At 41.3% G+C, this 21884-nt stretch overlaps 1 protein-coding gene across 3 annotated transcripts in view; it reads left to right on the forward strand.

Annotated features, from left to right (window-relative positions):
* Positions 1–21884, forward strand: part of myo3a (myosin IIIA) — a 98111-nt gene that overhangs the window by 57112 nt on the left and 19115 nt on the right. For all 3 annotated transcript variants that reach the window (XM_078162702.1, XM_078162703.1, XM_078162704.1), the window contains 15 exons: positions 1013–1139; positions 1555–1765; positions 4797–4944; positions 7243–7396; positions 7933–8021; positions 8132–8261; positions 11878–11960; positions 12206–12247; positions 15890–15970; positions 16230–16435; positions 16525–16636; positions 18948–19110; positions 19205–19291; positions 19677–19800; positions 19878–21261. In XM_078162702.1, coding sequence (XP_078018828.1) covers positions 1013–1139; positions 1555–1765; positions 4797–4944; positions 7243–7396; positions 7933–8021; positions 8132–8261; positions 11878–11960; positions 12206–12247; positions 15890–15970; positions 16230–16435; positions 16525–16636; positions 18948–19110; positions 19205–19291; positions 19677–19800; positions 19878–21261 — 3141 coding nt within the window. The remainder of the gene's footprint in view (positions 1–1012; positions 1140–1554; positions 1766–4796; positions 4945–7242; positions 7397–7932; positions 8022–8131; positions 8262–11877; positions 11961–12205; positions 12248–15889; positions 15971–16229; positions 16436–16524; positions 16637–18947; positions 19111–19204; positions 19292–19676; positions 19801–19877; positions 21262–21884) is intronic.

The raw sequence follows: 21884 nt of genomic DNA on the forward strand, positions 1-21884 counted from the left end.
TATAGAATGAAAGTGAACAGAAGGCAGATGTTTGCCAGTTTTTATTTCCCTAATGCCTGACTGTGCCCGAAAGTATAGAAATAAAAATATGTGAAAGTCCTCTAAACCCTTTGCTTTTATAGCACTCGCATGCAGCAATTTGTGGACAAGCGTTTCCAATTTGAGGGTATAAATTACTAATTCAAATGGCTAATTCAGGATTAAAGGAGCTCTTTTCGATATTCAGGGATTCAGAGTCTGATTCAGATTGTCAGCACATGGCTCTCAACATGGAAGTGGCTGGCAGCTAATGGTGCTAACTTAATTAACAGCGCTAACAAGGCAATAGTGCTGACAGATCTTACAGTGCTAACCAGAGGGAAATCAGTGGGAGGGTGTTACTCTTCTGTGACAACGGTATCCTGATGTCAGTGGTAACCGCCGTATGAGTTCAGTGCAGAGTGGTGGCGATTAGCGAGCCAGTGGGATACACACACAGGGATTCACAGGCACCAATGTGTAAGCGCAGCTGGACAGTCTACCACCATTATCCACAGAGAAGCTCAGATTACAACGCAGAGAGGGAGTGTGACTTTATTCTCTGCTCAGGACACCATCACTCTACTATAGATTTACATAGCAGATAAAGGTTTGCTGCTATATTATCAAAAAATGTACCCCTAATACTTGCCAGTTTATGGACAGATGAATTTGGAGGTAGCAAAAAATTTAAGCAAGCTGAATTTGAGAAATGGGCTTGCTGACACCCACAATAACTGACTGTCTACATTCATTAGAAAATGGCAGAACTGAGTAATAATTAACCATGAATTCGCTGTGTAACCGTGACCTGTCCAAACCAGGTACCACTATGTTATAGTTGATAATGGAGTTAAGTAATAAAGTAGACATTACAATATCTTTAAATTGGTTGTAACATTTATCTGATGCTATTTGATATCACAGTAACATCATACTGTCTCCCAGCCTTGGGGGCGTTTCTACAGTAACTCACTGTCTATCACTTCTACAGGAGCTGGGCAGTGTTTACAGCACTCTGGCTGCCGTCCTCAACTCCGGCGATATCGAGTTTTCTCCGGTTGCCTCGGAGCACCAAACTGACAAGAGTGACATCTCCAACATTTCTGTCCTGGAGAACGGTGAGAGGAGAGAGTGAGACATGTTGTATGATGGTGTGAAACCAAACATGAGTCTAAATTTCCTCTGCTACACTTCTGTTCTGCTCCTCCCCATTAAACTATTGCTCCTACTTAAATTACCCATCAGTGCAGACAGGCCACTGCAGTATTACAGACGCATCATTACCAAGCATACATCTGCAATGGTTAGATTTTACCGGACATTGTTTCCCTCTGGTAATATACTCTCTAAATTTAGAAATGACTGGTAATTTACAAAGTTGTCAGATAAGATTTATAATCGAGCAAGGGAACATGAGTGTTCTTCGTCACTCGCACAAGGTTGGACATTTGCATGCCCTGCATGTATTGCTTGAACTCACTCTACTGCCGAAATGTTAACTTTCATCCCATTTCTCATCTAATGTCCCCTCAGTGGCATCACTGCTGTGTATCCGCTCAGATGAGCTCCAGGAAGCCCTGACCTCCCACTGTGTTGTGGCCCGGGGAGAGACGATCGTCAGGCCAAACACGGTGGAAAAAGCTGCGGAGGTGAGGGACGCCATGAGCAAGGCTCTCTACGGCCGTCTCTTCAGCTGGATCGTCAACCGCATCAACGCCCTGCTGCGGCCCGACAGCAACCTAGGGTGAGAACAGGAGCAGAAACTGTGATGTGGTGTGTTTGGCTGTCATGAATGCAGGATGAGGTCATCTCAGAAAGTTTTTACAGGTGATAAAGTGTACACAATAAATCTGATCAATACCAGCTCCTCAAAGCTTTGGGGTTTGCTGAAAAATCCAGAAAAGCACCGAAAACTTTTCTGGCCATGCTAGTAGCTTTGGGGATGGCAGTGTCAGTCGATCCACCACTTTGGTCCTGACTGAAATATTTTAAAGTTGAGATTAAATTAAAAATGCCTCGTTAGCCCTTTTAGATCACATCCCCGGCCATTTTGTGCATGTATTTAACAATAAATGGCAAAAAAAATCCAATCCAATCATGTTTTCTTCCTGTAAAAAAAAAAAAAAAAAAAAATTGTGCTTACGTAAGTTAGTACCAAGCAGTTTTAAACAATAATACCACGACATCCATCCATTAGTCAATGTGCGACTTTTAGCCAACAGAGCTAAAATTAAGCTAGCTAGCTAGCAACAGAATGCTATGCCTGTGTGTCTTTGTTTCCCCAAACTACAATGGTTACTGTTCCTCTGGCAAGAATTTATTCACTTTAAGGAAAGGCATTTTACAGTGGACTGCCTCAGCAACTACTGTTACATGGAGCACACAATGAATTTGTGTCTCTCTCTCTCTGAAGGATACTGCTATCCCATCAGCGTTACACTGTCAATGTGATAACATGGCCACTTTTCAACTACCAAATCAAATTCCTCCCAACATATCCTACCTGCCTGTCCTGCTTCACTCGGAAATATGTTACACATTCGTCCTCTCATGGATTACAATTCATTCAGTGCTTTGTTTTACCACCAAATAGCTTCCAAACTAATCATATTTCCATTAGCCACATCTGTAGTGTGCTGAGCTCTAATTAGTAAATGTTAACATGTTAACCTAGGGGTTATCTGCTGGTCCGAAAAGTGAAGCAAATGCACAATTGTTCTTTCTAATTGCCACAGAGGGCAATTCCACTGGTTGCAAAGGGAGTCATTGAGAAAATGCCCATACATTTTGGGGTTGAAGTGAATAAAGAACTGTGTTGTGACCTAAATAACATGCTGTTGCTATCTGCAGAAAGTATTAAAGCATGAAATCCCGCATTTTTAATGTACGAAAGCATCCTGTATCATAACTACACGTGTGCCGTTTGTAACAAACCAAACCGCGTGAAAATCAGTTGAAAATTCAGTGAGTTATTCTATTTTACTTGTGCATACAGCTCCTTCCTCAATAGAAGTGAATGCACTGTGGAGGCGAAGCGAGACCCATCCAAGATGGCGGCCGGCGAGGACGTCGGCTCTGATAGGCAGCGGCAGTCAATGCAGCGTCTATGTATATATGTCTATGCTCGCAAGCAGCAGTTAGTAGGCGGCCCCATTAGGGGGGATTCCAACGTGTTGTTGTTGTTGCAGTGTCTATAGGGGTTCCATCATATTGTCATTGAAATGGACCATTATACAACAATTAGTTCCGGCCCTGCAATCTGATTGGTCGAGAGACAGTAAAACCATGATGATATTGGAGTACAACATCACAGTTATTTCACTGTGTATGTATCACTCCGCCTCACAGCTGATTGCAATCAACAATCAAATCAAAACTGACGGTTAGTGTCAGTTAGGTCAGCAGTTGCGTTGTAGGCTAATTAATTCATCCACTATCAAACAGCCAAAAATATGGATTTATTTCCTAAAATAAGTTTTGAATTGAACTATGAATGGTCATCAGAGGAAGATGAGGGAGAGGAGAAGCTGAATCCATCTGAGCACACATCCAGGTTTGTCAGTGTTTCATCAGCGGAGCTCAATAACTTGGAGAAAAGCAACATACTGTCAGATCAGAAGGCAGAGTCGGCTGTGCCTGTGAAGCGACAGTCCACCATGCAGTCACCAGAAACTTATTTCACCGGCTGCACAATTAATGGAAACGTGCAGATAAATGTGTATAAAGAGTAAGTGCCTGGCGCACCATGTCTGCGTTACATAGCAACGGTGACAGCGGAGTCCTGAGGGAACTATTTTTGTTGGCAGAAGACAAATAAAATGCTTAAATTATCTATTTTGTCCTCATTTTTCAACATTTCTTAATCAGCCTTGCTTATTTAACTGTTGAACTGTTGTATAAAAGCAATATCACACTCGAGCTCGTGATGTTGTACTGTGATATCGTCACGGCTGTGATTGTCTTCGGCGATCTTGACGATATCACAGTACAACATCACTCCCTCTCGTGTGATATTGCTTAAATGTCAGCCATCTCTGGGGGCCCCCTTCCAGCTCGAGGCCCTAGGCAATTGCCTAGTTTGCCTGTTCGGTTGCGAGGGCCCTGGGTCTCAATAGCTAGTATCAGGTCTTCTACTATACAGCACGATGTTCATTTTGTAAATGATGGTCCCAATCAAAATAGAATAGATTATAAAGCAGGGTATGCTTTAGGGTGTGGCTACCTTGTGATTGACAAATTGCTACCCCACCCTTTCGTCTAAACATGGTCACTCCTGTCTCAAAACAAGTTGGTGGCGGCCAAACTTGAGTCTTTACAACAGGAGTCCACAAACCAGTGGGTGACATCACGGTGGCTACATCTACTCCTTTTAAACATGATGCCAATGCACTAAAGTCAAAACATGTTAAATATTACAGTTGCTACATATTAGCATGTGAGCAAACTGACATTTGGCTCAAAGTAAAAAAAAGACTGCTACAACCTGAAATTATGTTTTTTTGTTTTGTTTATGACTTCTAAAACATCTTCAAAGAAATCAATTTGACACAATTTGAAAAGAGGCCTTTACTAGAGATTGCTTAATTTTTGGAAGACGTAAACCACCAGTGTAGACTATTGTGATTTTTATAATATAATTTATGATATAATTTATAATATTTCTATTCTTTTGGATACTGTCAACTGTAGTGGACATTTGGCACAAACGACAAAACCAGTAAACTTTTTAAATGAGAAATGCATTTAAATGATTTTTTCATTCTTCTGACCTCCAGAGAGAATGACAAGGGCTTGAACATTGGCATCCTGGACATCTTCGGTTTCGAGAACTTCAAGAAGAACTCTTTCGAGCAGCTCTGCATCAACATCGCCAACGAGCAGATCCAGTTTTACTTCAACCAGCACATATTCGCTTGGGAACAGGTAAAGGCTTAGACCAACATCCAGCCTAAACTATCACTGAAAACAGAAACGCTTTGTGAGTGCTTGAGTCCCTCCTGGAAAACACTTAGTATGCATTTTTCACCTAGGTACTAACTCATTTCCATCCAAATAGTGATAACATGCCCTCATTTGTCACTCTGCATTTTAAGAGAGATGGCAAGGGTAAAATATGCTGCTGTCTTTATTTATGGGAGAATGAGGTTGGCGATTGTCCCTTTATGCAGTCTCATGGGTGTGTTTTGCCTTGAGGGGGCAGAGAATGGTTTGCTAATGTTAAATGATTTGGTCTCACCCATGGAGAGGAGCTATAAATCATCCCCAACGAGGGTCAATTAGGAGTTGAAGACAGTTAGCGTTTGACTTAATCTCACTCTTGGGTATTGTTGGCACCAGGCCCAGAAATACATTTGTTCTATACTGCCACCATATATATAGAGCATAGGGGAAATGTAGTGGGCTGTGATATTTCATAACTTGTCACATCTACAGTAAAATAAAACAGATATGTTTCCATATATGTCAACACGTGGTTATTGTCCCGTGCATCTGCACCCCCTGCAGATTTCCTGATGTGGTTTATTTACCTCACAGTGTGAACGTCATGCTGGAATAAGCACGCTAATTTGTGTTGTTCCCACTTTGTCCTTTTCTTCCTGGAATAGAAGTCTCCAGTAATGTTGCTGAGTCATAGGAGGAGCTCTGAGAGTCAGTCACCCTGACGTGATCAGGTTAGCTTAATATAAAGTGGAGGCCTTCGCTCAGTTTACGGGGGAGGGGAGTGCGTCACCAAGTCATGCAGTACAACGAGAGGCAACACTCTCTAAATGATGGCACTCAGTTTGGCTTGTCTTTTTTTGGCTGATAGCCAGTTTATGATGTCAGACATGTCACTCTTACACAGAAGTTTAGGCTTTTTGAAACTTCAAGCATGATGTTAGATAATAAAGGACAGAAAATGTATTTAAAGGTACACTTGGTATTCCTGCATCTGATATAAGAGCACCAAGTCAAAACTAAACTCGAAACATTCTCATTACTTGTCAACATAGCAGCCAACAAAGGGAAATCATAGGCCAGACAGACAGCTTCTGACTTCACAATGCCGGCCATTATACTGTACAGCAGGAAGGCTTTTTCTCTATTATGTTAACTCCTGCACAATCAATCCTACACGGTACTCCAATTTTAGGCTTGATTATTTTCCAGGTAACAGTGATCCAGGCAACAAATGTTAGATTGATTAAAAAGTCATTTTTATTTTTGTATTAGGTCTATATTGAGGCTCGGGGTGAACCAGAATAGTCCACTGTTAGACGATTCAATCTAAGGAGCCACTTTTAAGTGCCAGTCTCACAGCTGAATTGTCGCAGTAAAAAGTTATTATAAAACAAAGGATCATTCCATTATATGGGGGTGCTGAGTGTCTGATTTTACATAGAATTGCTTGACTTCTCACAATAAATCACAATATATAACCTACTTTCTGTATAAACGTACTAATCAGTTTTGAACTTATTAAGGGTTCTCTGTCAAAATCATCAGGGTGGGTTCGTAGAAACAGTGTCTGTGGCATACAGCTTTCAAAAGTTCTGCTTACAACTACGGAAAGCATGCAGTAACCAAATCAAGCCATGTCTGTCTGCCTGTCTGTCTTTCTGTTGATCTCCTCTCCTCCCTTTCAGTACTGTGGATGGCACTGCTCCAGCACCTACACACTTACACACCCCTGACTCACAACAAATTGTGCTAGATGGGACACTTCCTGTTATAAAATCAGTTCTCAAGTCAAGTCAAGACAATAAATTGTTTAAATGGGTGTTTCAACTCTTTCGTATGGTGTTTAAAAAATAAAAACTGATGTCGCAAATGGTAATATGGAGCAGTAAGGAAAAAACAAAAACAAAAAAACAGTCAACTTTAAGCTAGACTTGACAAATCAAACGATGTAAATTCTTAGTCAGGGACACCCCTGTGTGGACTTCATTGTTGTAAAAGTGATACCAGTGTTCATTTTTACTCCCGACGTTTCTCTCTTTTGGCTGAACAACCAGCTGCTCTTCCTGTCTGGGGCTCATTGAGCCCATAAGGACCATTTATTTGTCTCCTATAGAGATGGGTATGATCGGATTAGGAAGTCATGTTTTCACCAAACTTTGTCCTGTATTTAGATTCAATGAGATCATTGTACGCCCAATATAACAGAAAATCCAGGTGATCGGCTTGCAAAGAGAAAGGAATTTAACTCTCTGTATCACTGTGTCCGCCATTTCTGTCCAGGATGAGTACCTGAATGAGGAGGTGGACGCTCGGATGATTGAGTATGAAGACAACCGGCCCCTCCTGGACCTGTTCCTGCAGAAGCCCATGGGGATGCTCTCACTTCTGGATGAGGAGAGTCGCTTTCCGCAGGCCACCGACCAGACCCTCGTAGGTCAGTGGTCTTCAGCTCACGATTGCAGGACGTCTTTTTTTGGGTGGATTTATTGTTTACTCAATCAATCAATTTTATTTATAAAGCCCAATATCACAAATCACAGTTTGCCTCAGAGGGCTTTACAGCATACGACATCCCTCTGTCCTTAGGACCCTCGCATCGGATAAAGAAAAACTGTTTTATTCAGCCAGGAAATGTTGACTATGCAGCATGTGAGAACAAGAAACTTGTGGAGCAAGGAGAGACTTGAGGCTAATTTTGTGAACTCAGTTTTTTTTATATCTAAATCAACAGATCTGAAACTAAAAGTGTTTCACTGCCTCAAAGGATGGAACAAAGTCTAATCCCTTTATTGTGGCAATCAAAAACAGAAGGGAATATTAAGTGCCAAATGGAACAAGGTGTCTTTGATATTGAGAGGTATAATTACTTTTAGATAAGTTAATATGAGGTATAATCTACTTATAAGCTACAGGGTACATATTGGTAGTGGCTGTGGGGATGATTAATTGATGTATCACTGGACATTTTAGAGAAATTTGAAGATAACCTGAAGACGAAAAGCTTCTGGAGACCAAAGAGGGTCGACCTCGGCTTTGGTATTCACCACTACGCTGGGAAGGTAAATGATATTTGACTCTAATAACATAACACAAGTTTTATTTTCAGCTGAAGCTACATGTTGTGCGTTGGCCTTCACATAAGTATTCTCCCTCTCTACAACACTCTAAGGTGATTTACAATGCTGCAGGCTTCTTGGCCAAAAACAGGGACACGCTACCAGCTGACATCGTCCTGCTGCTGAGGTCGTCAGAAAACGAGCTCACTCGCAAACTTGTCACCCATCCCCTCACCAAAACAGGTAAAAAGGACTGAAGTTTCTCCTTGGAGACTAGGAACAGAAATAAGAGGGAAGTTTGTTTGGTACACTCTCTTAATGAAACAGTTTAGAAGCAGCAGTAAATGTAAAACAACAGGCTATTCTTACCTGTTTCAGTCCGGCTTTCCTCTCTTTTCTGCCAGACTTTTGTTGTAATAAGCTTGGCAGCGAGACGATCCTTTGTTGGCAGAGCAGGCTGCCAGCTCTGTCAGAATTGAATCACAAAGCCAATAATCACATAATCACTCTTTTAAAGTAGCCTTAAAGCTGTCGTATCAAGCGTTGCTGTTTCATTCCTAATCAACAGTAACTCACATTGAAGGAAAGACTGCTGGAGTCCTCTGGTGTCTGCTCCATTGTTTTTCTTAATTTAAGTGTTGCATCATCAACAGTTTTATTATTATTTTCTACAGTTATAAGTATGACAGGACTTCTAGACTGTATTCTGCAAAAAATAGCCTCATTAATTTATCCCAGCTGATAAAAATATGCAGCCATGTTTCTGTGGATCATTCCTACTTGTATGATGGAAGAAATACTGTGCAGGAAAAGTCACTTACTGTTTGGTAACACAACATACAAGCTTGGCCGCTCGTCCTTGCTCTTAGCCTGGTTCCAGACCATAGACCCCGCCCACTCAACTGAGTAGGCTTGCATTACTGGTCTGGCAAACTTCAATGAATTTGTGATTTATCTCGTCCAAACGATGGACGGACCAATGAACGCGGGGGGGTCTAGCCAATCAGCGCCACGCTGATGTCAAGCTGTACGCCGGTGGGTAACTGGTGAGGATAGCAACAATGGCGACTGCTACAGATCCTACAGACCACATTAACGATGCTATCGAGATATTTCGCCAGTACTCGCGTTAATGGAGGACCAAATTAAGGAAGCTGCTAAACTGGATTTAACGGCGATGCAGCTGGGCGTGCACGACGACGGAGACATTTTAAACGGGCAATGCTCGCTTGTTTTCGGCACCCCTGAGGCATGGATACTAATGACGTCAGATTCTGGGTGAGTCGTTGATCTCTACTGATTGGTTAGGGAAAAATCAAATTCCCTTCCCCTTGTAAATCGCCTTCAATGGAAGCCATGTCAGACTGAATGTTCTGGGAGCTTCAGTCTGACACTCAGGCTACCTTGCTCTGCTTGTACGTACACCAGAGCTGTGGACTCAGGTCACATGACTTGGACTTGAGTCGCCGAATAATATTAAACGCTTGGCCGAATACCGAGTACCGAATACCGAATGTCGTTGTTTAGTTTTTCATTAGTTTTTGCAGATGAACCCCCTCCAGATTAGTGTTGTCACGGTACCAAAATTGGATCCCACTGTACGATACCAGTGAAAATATCATGGTTCTGAGTAGTATCACGATACCACAGCGAAAATGAGGCAGTTGTGCCTTTTGTCATTTATAAAAAGATAAATCACTTTTCTATAATACATCAGTGATATTTCAATGGAATAAATTACTTACTGACTTATTCATACTTCAAAAACAGCATCAATAAGTGATTAACATAGGGGGGATCAAAATAAAACAAATAAATAAAATAAGAATCAACCATCCACCCTCCTCCCCTGACAGTCCCTTCATAAATAAAGAACAGTCCCTAAAGTGCGGTGAAGTTTGTGGGCCGTGAACGGCTCGTTTGTCCTCTGACACGTCACATACCTGTGTTCGGCTGGCTCGGCTGTTCAGGTACTTCTGGGCAGTCATGACACCAAGAAGAGGATATTATTGGAGCCGACTTCTCCATCGCCGGTAAGCCGATGGCCGCAGTATTTGACAGGAATACATTACTGTCTGTGTCTGTGACCCCCGTTCAACCCACAATCGGTGAGATTCGCTGCTCGCACAGTGTGCTGAATAATTTAAGCCTATTTTGCTCGCTCAAAACTATTTTTAGTTGCAAATGCGAGTGCAGTGACGGACGGATCGCCACACTGCTGACATTTTACTTCGCGCGTCACGCTGTTTGATTGCGTCATCAAAACACACCGCTATTATTCGGCCTTGCTTTTAACTTATTCCACCGAATACCGAATGTGTGTTTTTTTGCAATATTCGGCCGAATATATTCGGTTACCGAATATTCGGTGCATCCCTATTGAAAATGTTTGATTCTAGGGCTGTCCTGAATACCATTTTTGGGGGCATAGAAGCTTCACTGATAATTGCCCAAGAATATTCAAAGCCTTTGACAGGATGTGATGAGACCACTTGAATCCGGCCCTAGTTTAGTAGGATTTGACGCTGCTGCATGTGCGAGAGAAAGAGAGTGACAGCGAGAGGAAAGAGAAGGTGGAAGATGGACTAATGCACACAAATATTTCTTATAACTCAAAACACCGCAGGTCAGGTCGATCACTAGATGCAAAGCAAGCACTACCAGCTGCAGATAACCGTCCGCATTTCATCTCACCTGTTCCTTTTCCTCGTCAGTATATAGCTTGAAATGGGGGTCAGTGACTATCCTGAGGACACTGGCCTAGTTGGGGTTCAACACTTGCCACTTCCTTTCAAAAACAAAACAAAAACAAAAAAGAAGCATCTGTATAGTGATTTCGACAGTGATTAGTATGGCAACAATTAAAGCTTGGAAACATTTGGGCCAGCCCTGCTTGATACCTTCCCCCCCAAGCCAAAGGGAAGAGAGACTAGACATCTTTCACGCATGAGATGAGTCAATACAACATGACAGGACAGAGACATACAAATGAATTCTGGTGTGGTGTATAGTGCTAAAAGCTATGAAAATGCATGCCAGCATTACTTTTGTGTATTTTTTTGTTTTATTTAATCATTAAGCTCAGTTGGACATGTTTTAAAAAACAAAATTTAACAAATATTTAACAAAATAAATACAAATTTTAAAAAGTATTTATGATTTTTGTAAAGGGAGTATAATTTTAACCTGTTGTTAAAATGGCATTACATTTGATGAAGAGTGTATTGTGACTTGCTTAGCACTCAAAATTCAGTATTTGGGACTTGGGACTTGCATGTGATTTGCAGAACAATCACTTGGTCCTACCTCTGACGTTCACCGCAAGCTACTTTGGAATTTTACATTTGTTGTAAAGGAAAAGCAGATACTTCAGCAAGCGAACTCAGTCGAGCCATCACCTACCTGTCCAACAGAAAACTGACCAGCCCCACTCCATCAAAGTGAAAGTCAACACCAGATTTTGGAACATGCTTTGTCCGCTTTGCTTTTTGCCTCACTGTACTTGAATTATTTTCTCTGCTTCTTGGATGCATGCTGCTACTACCTGGTCACCACCTTTTATAAGGTCCCAACCTCAACTTAACGCTGTCATTGGCTGGGGGCTGTGTGCCCATAAAGGTCCAGAACAAAATAAGAAGAAAATCCAAAACATATAGGCAGAGGGCAGAGTCTCTGCAGATAAGCACACCGCCGCACACTTTTGCTGGGTCATAAGTAAAGATTGAGAGGGATTACTCCTGTATGAGTCGATATATTGTTTTTTTAGGAAAATCCTGTATTGTATACCTTTAACTCTCCCCTAGTGGGTAAGGGCAGTTTGTGTTAACTGACTCTCATCCTTTCTTTGTTTATTTCACAGGCAACCTTGCCCACACCAAGGGTAAAGGCATAAACACAATGCGCAGCCCACGGACCCCAACACGCACCATCACCTTTGCCAAGGTACTTACAGCACTGTCTGCATCATCACTGTATTATCCTCTTCATCAAGAACTTCCCCTGAAAAGTTATTTAATCTCTTTTTCTACACTGACCACCAGAGCCAAAAAACACTCTGGAATTACAATTCAGCCTCTCTTGTCTCTGCATTTCTGTTATTAGCAACTGTAATTAGAGCTTCTTCTGTTCTAACCTGCTTTCTCTTGTTTTTTCCCCACATCTCTGTCTCTACATTTCTATCGTAAAAGATGGGAGTGCTAACCTTATACAGTTCTTTTTCTTTCAGTGAGGTAATCAACATACTTCCATATAGTTTGTGTTTGAGTGTATGTATTATTTTTACCCATGTAGACATCCTTACTCACTTTAGATCTCCTAAGATGTACAAATAGATGCAAATGTAGTAAAATGTAGTGTCAGTGGCAGCTCAGTCCTGTGTAGATGTTACATAACATGTTCAACCTAATTGCCAGAAAACCACGGATGTGATATGATATGATTTTATATTATTTTATAGTGGATATGTTAAAACTTTACATTTCTTTATGTTTCAACAATGCTGTGGTTAGGAAGTGGTTCGGTTTCAGCATAGAAAACACTTTGTTGTAGTTAGGAAAAGATAATGTTTTGGCCTAAAATACCCACTTTTCATGGCACTAGGGCTGCACAACTAATCAAAATATTACCTAAATTTCAATATGGCTGAATGCAACATCCAGAATCGCAGAAGTTGCATTTTTTTCATAGAGATAAAATGTGTTTCAACAAACCTTTATGAATAAAGCACTGAGATGCTACAGAGATGCCCAAGCCTACAAATCATATTCCAGATGTAAGAAAACATGCTTGTTTAGTACAGACTAGGGCTATGCCAGACTAAGAATTTTCCTAGTTGACCAAAAGTCGTCATTTAGGGCCATTAGTCACCTAGTCGCCCGCATGTGTATGATAACAATTTGATTATTGAATTATATATTTTGGGCGGGGCAACACAATGGATTGATTCAAGGTCTGAGAAAAGTGCACGTCACACACTGAGCGAGCCGCCTGTTAATGACGCTGTCAGCAAAGCAGTAATGATTGTGCTAAGTGGCTAATGGGCATGTAGCTACTTGCATGTTTCAGATGATATGTCATGTTTGTAGTCGACGAATGATGGGCAAATGTTTGCCCGCAGAGTTAAGATATCACCTTGGGTTCGTCCTCCAACTTCTCAAAATGATCTCACGCTTTGGATTTCTTGCCCGACATGTTATTAACTAGCCTGTGTAATAACCACAGGTACCAGCCTTGCTGGGCATGGCCTCTTCCTGTGTCTGTCCTTTGAAATTAAATTCCCACATGGCCCAGTCATATAGGTTTTAATTTATTTGGACAAGGCACAGCTCCTGATAGAGTTTCACGTTTGTTTTATTTTTTATTTTGTTCTGCATTTTTAATGACCTTTCTGGTCAACTAAGGGTTGGATGACTACTAGGGGGCAGCTCTAGTACACACCCCATCAAAAAGAATATCATCATCATTCTTATATTTTTTAGTGAAAATGAAACGCAAAAATTACCATGCCAACTAAAATCACAGCTCATAATATAGTTGCAATATCTATCAAATTAATCACAATATGATTTTTTTGCGTAACGTGCAGCCCTACCATCCCAGCAGGTGATGCAGCAGTAAAAAAAATAATCACTTTCGTTGTCATGTATTTGTGCTTTGCAGAAACATTCAATGCCAACATTTTCCTCTGGCAGCTGGGTTGAATTGTTTACAGTTTATGCAGTGAAAGCTATTTTCACTGTATGCATACAGTCTGTGTGCATGTCGATGTGCTCATGCATGTGTGCAACCTGTACAATGCTGAGAGCTGAACGCATCAGCACGTCCCCATCTTCATTTAATCATCTGAGTGTAGAAGTATATGCTGTGTTAGGCCTTCTTTCATATCCACTGCTGTAGAGGACTGTCTGTTTATAGCACCATGCCTCATGCTGATGACTAATTTGAGTAAAATAACTTGCACACTGAATCAAAGTTTTTAAAAATCACTGAAGACAGTATTAAAACTTTAAATCTTGCAATCAGAGCATGCAGTAATCAGCCTGAGTCTGTCTCCAATGAGCAAATAAAAACGTCCTTTAGTGAATTTGTTTGTAAACTGCGGCAGGACACAATTGCAGCGCCTGCAGGCCTGAGGCCGTTTGCTCACCTAAAAGCAATTGACAGTAGCTACATTTAAATGAACTGTGTTTGATGAGTTCTTGAATCTATTTCCATTCATCTGCATATGTTAGACAAAAAGCTCATCAAAGGCTTCGCTCTTAAGAGCAACAATGAGCATTCAAAATGCTATCAACAGTATTAGCCTGATGGCTTGCTATAAACTGGTTTCTTCCAGGAGAGTAGTGCTGAGAATTAGATGTGGAGCTGGTGAAAATGTAACGAAATATGTGCATAATAATACATTTGTGTGCAGTATTTAGAGTCATATTCATGAAGCTATCTGTGTTGTCTTTATGAGAGCAATTACTGTGTGTTTTTTTAATGCATTTAATTAGAGCAGTTGTGAAGCATGAAGTGGATTCTGAATTTTTAACTGAGAATAACACTTACAATAATAGCTTCAGCCGACAAGTAACTATGCAGACAGTACACTTGATTTGGCACCTGTTTTTTGTTTGTCCCTTTTATGCGTCTCTTTTGCAGCCTTCTCGGGAATTAAAGCTCACCCCCTCAAAAAAATGCTTGCTTCCTGTGCCTCTCGATGACACAGTTCAAATGCAAACGGTGATTGGTGATTTTTCAAAAGAAGATAAAAAAGCTTTGATTAAAAACGTAGTATACAGAAAAAATTGTAATGAAAATATGACCTACATTACAATTTTAAAGGAATACTTCACACACCAACTGACCATTGATGTGTGTATATATCAGTTACTCACCCTGTGTTACATTTATTTTGTGAAGAAAACATTATTTGTCTTGCATGCCTCCAGGGAAAAAAATAATCCAAAAATGGAAATAATTCTTGATGAACTGAAAACATCTGTTTGCAAACTCTCACACAACCTGTGCAGTTTAATCCAAGTCTCATTTATCCTGTCATATGCTCACTACTTCCCAAACACACAGCTCTGTCTGACAGGGTGCTGAACTGACAGCGAAACTTATCTATCCTCTCTTCAAAGCCAGACTCCATTGACAATAAGAGTAATTTTACCTCACTGAACACAGGAGCTGCTGGTCTATTGCAGCCTTGATCAGGTAGTCTGTTTGTGTTATTGTGTGACTTTGGTGTTTTAGAAACGTAGCCCAGCTTCACCAAAGTCACACAATAACACAAACCAACTAACTGATTGAGGTAGAGGTAGACCAGCAGCTCCTGTGTTCAGTGAGGTAAAATTACTCTTATTATCAATGGAGTCTGGCTTTGAAGAGAGCATAGATAAGTTTAACTTTCAGTTCAGTAAGCAGGCCGAAAGGGCTGTCTGTTTGGGAAGTGCTGAGCATACGACTGGATAAATAAGACTTGGATTATACTGCACGAGTTGTGTGTAAGCAGATGTATTGATAGTTTTGTTGTTGCCCCCTATTACTTCAATCCAACAAGTTTTTTTTTTACATTTTTGGATTTTTTTGCATTTGAGAAAAGCCAAGTTTCCTTCATGAATTCACTTTAACACAGGGTAAGTAATTGATACAAAAATGGTCATTCAGGGGTTGAAGTATTCTTTTAAAGATGTGAATCACCTACAGGTAACTGTAGGTCAGTATCCTCATCTCGTCCTCCTGTGCTCAACTCCCTGCTTGGCTTTGTACCAAAATATTCCCTTGTATCTCATGAAGTTGAATGTAAAAACATTAGTCTGTAGAGACACAAACACTACACCATGAGTTATTGTGATTTTTGACCAGCTGTGTGTTTGTATGTTCAGCCGGGTGAACCCACAGACCAGCCTTACCACCCGAGAGAAACCACCAATATGAGAACACAGACAGTGGCCTCCTACTTCAGAGTAAGTTTGATATCTTGGTGTATATCTTCATTCAAATTTAGGTTCAAAATTCATCTGGTATACATGGTACAGGAAGGGGATGAAAATTTGTATTTATGTCAGAAAAATGTAGTGCAGTAAAAATTGCAGTATACAGTATGTCTCTGATATGTAGTGGAGTAGTTTAAACCTGCACAACATGGAAATACTCAAGTAAAGTACAAGTATCTCAAATTTGTACTGAGCTACATTTCACCACTGCACTCTTTACTCTTTCTAGTACTCTCTGATGGACCTGCTGTCTAAGATGGTGGCAGGGCAGCCTCACTTTGTTCGCTGTATCAAACCAAACAACGATCGCCATGCCAATAAGTTTGACCGGGAGAAGGTGCTGGTTCAGCTGCGATACACCGGAGTCCTGGAGACCGCAAAGATCAGACGACAGGGCTACTCTCATCGCATCCTGTTTGCTAACTTCATAAAGAGGTCAGCGGGTTCTCACTTCACACCAGAGATGATCAAATGGATCAGTGTGTGATGTATTACAGTCCAACTGATTACACTGACTGTTACAGGTACTACATCTTGGCTTTCCATGCTCATGAAGAGCCAGCTGCAACTCAAGAAGCATGCGCCGCAATACTAGAGAAGGCCAAGCTGGAGAACTGGGCAATGGGGAAGACTAAGGTACTGTATGCACTGAATGATTTGTTTGCAGAGAGCATACTAACTTGTCAACAGCAAGCTTTTATTTTGGCCTGTAATCAAGTTAGTTATGACCTGTCCATTTTCATTTTAACCAATGAAAGTGGAAATTAGCGCCGGCTAAAAATGAGAAGCTGCTCTCTGAATTTTTTGTACAGTCTTGTTTTGTAGTTTTGCTAATGAGTATCTCAGAACTCAGTCATTTGCACCAATACATCCAAATAATTTGGGTCTATGGAGGAGTAGTATGGGCTACTAACAATACAGATTCCCATTTGCAACCTATGGGGCCCTATTTTAACGATATAGTGCATGGTCCAAAGTGCATTTAAGGTGTGTCCAAGTCCACTTTTGCTTTTCCCTTGTGCAAAGGGGTTGTATTACCTCCCTTAATTAATCATAAGTGTGTTTTGGTCTCAACATAAATTCAACCAATCAGAATGACATCTCCCGGGAGCAAGAAAGCGAGCTGTTTTCAGCTGAGAGTAATGCCGAAAGAGCAGTAATGTCACTGCAGCAAATATCGTGGGACGTTTTAGTATCAAAACTATATACTGCAATTTAGCTTCTTAAGTAATGTAGTTGTAATGTCCATTGGTACACGGATGCTGCAAGTTCATTTGCTACTGACACAATGTGGGTGTTGAATGTGAAAATGACAACTGCATCGGTATAAAACTAGCCATGACAGTAGCACTGCACTGTGTGCCACTTTGCACCGGGTGTAAAATAGGGCCCATGGATTTTTATGTTGGGCAGGCTGGCAATAGTGGGTGGGAGCATGTCATTGAATGTAAGTTCAAGCTCCACCATTCTTACTTCAAGAGTGACTGAGCAAGACATTGAGGCCAAGTTTAATCAAAGCTAAGTGCAGGAAACGGTTTCACTAAAAAAGGCTTAAACAGAACCCCATTGAGTCACTGCGTGCAATAACTCTGTGCAATAGCTCTGACAACGAAATAAAGCCCATATGAGCTTGCCTTTTTTACACTGTCTCATCATTATGACCACATAAAATATCCATGAAGGCAAGGCCATGTAAATCAAGACTGAACCTTATTCATTAACACTCCACAACTCTACCAGCTTCTTGTAAAACATGTTTGCATGAGAACATATTTGTTTGAAAACACGTGCCACCTCAGTGGAAGGAGTTGTACTTTACAAGTGCTCTCTAGCATGATTTATTATAAATAAGATAGGGATGCACCGAATATTCGGTAACCGAATATATTCGGCTGAATATTGCAAAAAAACACATTCAGTATTCGGTGGAATAAGTTAAAAGCAAGGCCGAATAATAGCGGCGTGTTTTGATAACGCAATCAAACAGCGTGCCGTGACGCGCAAAGTAAAATGACGGCAGTGTGGCAATCCGTCCGTCACCGCACTCGCATTTGCGACTAAAAATAGTTTTGAGCGAGCAAAATAGGCTTAAGTTATTCAGCATGCTGTGCGAGCAGCGAATCTCACCGATTGTGGGTTGAACGGGGGTCACAGACACAGACAGTAATGTATTCCTGTCAAATACGGCGGCCATCGGCTTACCGGCAACAGAGAAGTCAGCTCCAATAATATCCTCTTCTTGGCGTCGTGACTGCCTAAAAGTACCTGAACATCGGAGCTAGCCGAATACAGATATGTGATGAGTCAGAGGAGAAACGAGCCGTTCACGGCCCACAAACCTCACCGCACTTTAGGGACTGTTCTTTATTTATGAAGGGACTGTCAGGGGAGGAGGGTGGCTGGTTGATTCTTATTTTATTTATTTGTTTTATTTTGATCCCCCCTATGTTAATCACTTATTGATGCTGTTTTTGAAGTATGAATAAGTCAATAAGTAATTTATTCCATTGAAATATCACTGATGTATTATAGAAAAGTGATTTATCTTTTTATAAATGACAAAAGGCACATCTGCCTCATTTTTGCTGTGGTATCGTGACACTACTCAGAACCTTGATATTTTCACTGGTATCGTACAGTGGGATTCAATTTTGGTACCATGACAACACTAATCTGGAGGGGATTCATCTGCAAAAACTAATGAAAAACTAAACAATGATATTCAGTATTCGGTACTTGGTATTCGGCCAAGTGTTTAATATTATTTGGCTTCAGCTTCGGCCACAAATTTTCATTTCGTTGCATCCCTAAAATAAGATTCATACTTGTAACTGAAGCCATGGTTGCTCAGAAAAAGATGCAATTTGCTGTTCCAATTCAATATTAGTAAGTAAAAAAGTAACATAAATTTGACATGGTAACATGTTTTGTTTGTCCCCTCTCTCAGGTGTTTCTCAAATACTACCACGTTGAACATCTGAACCTGATGGTGCAGCAGGCCACACAGCGGATCATTCTGCTCCAGGCTTATGTCAGAGGCTGGCTCGGAGCAAAACGATACCGGCGGATATTAAAAGAGCGAGAACAGAGTGCTCTGGTGCTGCAGTCAGGTAAATAAAATGTGCACTCTGTTATCTTCCCGAACATGAAGCAGTTACTGTAATTTTAAGTTTTAAAATCCAATTTTTGATTCACACTCTGCAGCTTACAGAGGTCATAAAGTTCGGAAGAGGGTGGCTGATGACAAAAGCAAAGCAAAGTTTGAGGCCTTCATTGTCCAGTTTCAGGCTGGTAAGAACAATCTGAAGCTACACATATACGTTTTCATTTCATATTTACTTTGCAACAACTCCCAATCTGTTTTTCACTGCCGCTTACTCATATCTAACTGTCAGTAACAGTTCTACCTCTATGTAGGTCCAAGCAAAGAAATCTCTGGTCTTACATTTTTCAGTTTCTTTAATATTTCTTTAGTGCATGCCCAGTGTACTTAAATGATCATGTATTAGTGTATTAGTATGGACGGAGATTATTGCAGATTGTTTTCATTTTACGACGCCATTTTGAAATGAAAATTTATGAGTGTAGATGTAGCCTGAGATGGAATCTGTTATCCAACACAGTCTAAGCTTGGTTTAGTTGCACTGGTTTACATCTCCCTTGTTGCCTTCTTCAGTTTGCAGGGGCTATCTTGCAAAAAAGAAATACAAGGAGTTGGTAGATGAGAAAAACAAAGCTGCGACCAAGATTCAGGCTCGCTACAGAGGGCACAAGGAGAGGAAGAGCTTCAAAAGAAAACGGTATGAGAGAGGAGGAAGTTTACACAATATAGCACTGAAAAATATCAATAACAAAGATGTACCCATTTTGTTTGTAGGGAAGCCAAAGAGAAAGAGAAAGCAGAGAAGGCCCTTAAAGAACAAGAGGAAGAGACTCCTGAACCAGAGACGATCACCAGTGAAGAAAAACCTGCTGCTCCTGACAACGAAGTAACAAACGAGGAAGACGAAACTAAGGCTGCGGTGGTTCTCCAGAGCAACTTCAGAGGCTACAAAGAGAGAAAAAAGTTTAAGGAGAGGAAAAAGACGATGGCTGGGGCCGAGCTAGAGTTACCACCAAACGTAGTGACAGAGCAAGAGGAGCCTACCAGCAAAGAGGAGGAAGGGGAGAAGACAGGTAATATACAAGTGGAGAATGAAGATGAGGAGGAAAGTACTTATGAAGCAGAAGAGAATGATGACAGTGATCACACGCAGGTACCAGAGGATGACGAACACACAGAACTGGTAGATGAAGCGGTTATTGAGGATGCACCGGCAGCAGATGCTGTGAAAGAAGAGCAGGAGGAGGATAAGAAGGAGGAGAATCGTCAAGAAAAGGCTGCAGGGGAAGAGGCTCCTAACGTAGAAGAAGAAACCAAGGCTGCCACTGTCCTCCAGAGTAATTTTAGAGGTCACAAAGAGAGGAAGAGGTTGCAGGATGAAGGCAAGATCCCAGCTAAGAAACAGAAACCAAAAAGTCCTACTGCTGAAGAAGAAGTGCCCACAGTGAGCAGCCCTACAGGTGAGGAAGATGTGCCCCCAGCTCAAGCACCAGCAGAGGAAGTCAGCAGTGAAGTAACAGAAAAGGAAGAAGAATCCACAGTAGCTCAAGATGCTGCAGATGTTTCTTCAAGCGATGTCAAGTCAGAGGACCCAGACGAGGCCAAAGCAGCTGTGGTGCTTCAGAGCAACTTCCGCGGCCACAAGGAGCGCAAACGACTCGAGGAGGAAGGAAAGATCCCGAAGAAGAAGAGAAAGAAGGAGGAGGAAGTTACACCAGAACCACCAAAAGAAGAAGAGGAACATGTAGTGCAGACAGAAGAGTCAGTGCCGGAATCCCAGCCGGATGCTTCTGCTGAGAGCCCAGAGGGACTGGACGAGGAAAAAGCTGCTACAGTCCTTCAGAGTAACTTCAGAGGCCATCGGGATCGAAAGAAACTGAAAGCAGAGAGGGAAATGAAAAACAAAGCAAAGGAAGAAGCTGCCAATGATGCAGAAGAGGAAACTAAAGAGGAGGCAGAGGAAGCAGCCCTGGATGTTGAGGACGTGATGATAGAACGTAAAGAGGAGACAGATGCTGAAAAAGAGAGACTGGAGGAAGAGCAGGCTGCAGTGAAGATACAGAGCAACTTCAGAGGGTACAAGGACAGAAAGAACCTGAAGGCCAGCAGGCAGACAGCGCAGACAGAAGCTTCACAACTAGAGAACTTCTCCAAACAGGTAATAATTAGGGGTGGGAATCTTTGGGCACCTCACGATTCGATTACGATTACGATTCAGGGGCTACGATTCGATTATAAAACGATTATTGATGCATCTTTATTTTATGTATATTGATGCACTTTTTCACAACACACATTTCTTTTTGTCTCACTGAATAAACATTCAACACTTGCAATTTTTAAAAACAATGCATTTGTAATAAGAGAGAGTTGAATTCATTTCCATTATATTTTATTAAACATATAAATGGAAATGCTTGCAAACTGGAAAGTTACAACTTCGTTGTACGGAACCAAAGGTAACAACAGGTATCTTAAATCACAAGATAAAATGCATAGTTAGAGTAACAAATGATTCGGTGGCAACAGACGTCCACGCATCACATGTAACTGCGTTCCTACCTGCCTGCCTGCCTTCAACAGTGAGGCCATGACTTCTGTTTTGGTTTGATGGTAGAGTGTCGGTGAAATAGCGTCGGGATGGGATGGTGTATCTGGGCTCCAATGTATGCAGCAGTGCTTGAAATCCCTGATTTTCCACGACAGAATAAGGACGCAAATCCTTGGCAATAAATGCCACAATGGCCTTCGTAATTCTCTTCGCCTTTTCCGATGAGGGTG

This window comes from Epinephelus lanceolatus, chromosome 20, assembly GCF_041903045.1.
Source record: "Epinephelus lanceolatus isolate andai-2023 chromosome 20, ASM4190304v1, whole genome shotgun sequence".
Taxonomy (NCBI): domain Eukaryota; kingdom Metazoa; phylum Chordata; class Actinopteri; order Perciformes; family Serranidae; genus Epinephelus; species Epinephelus lanceolatus.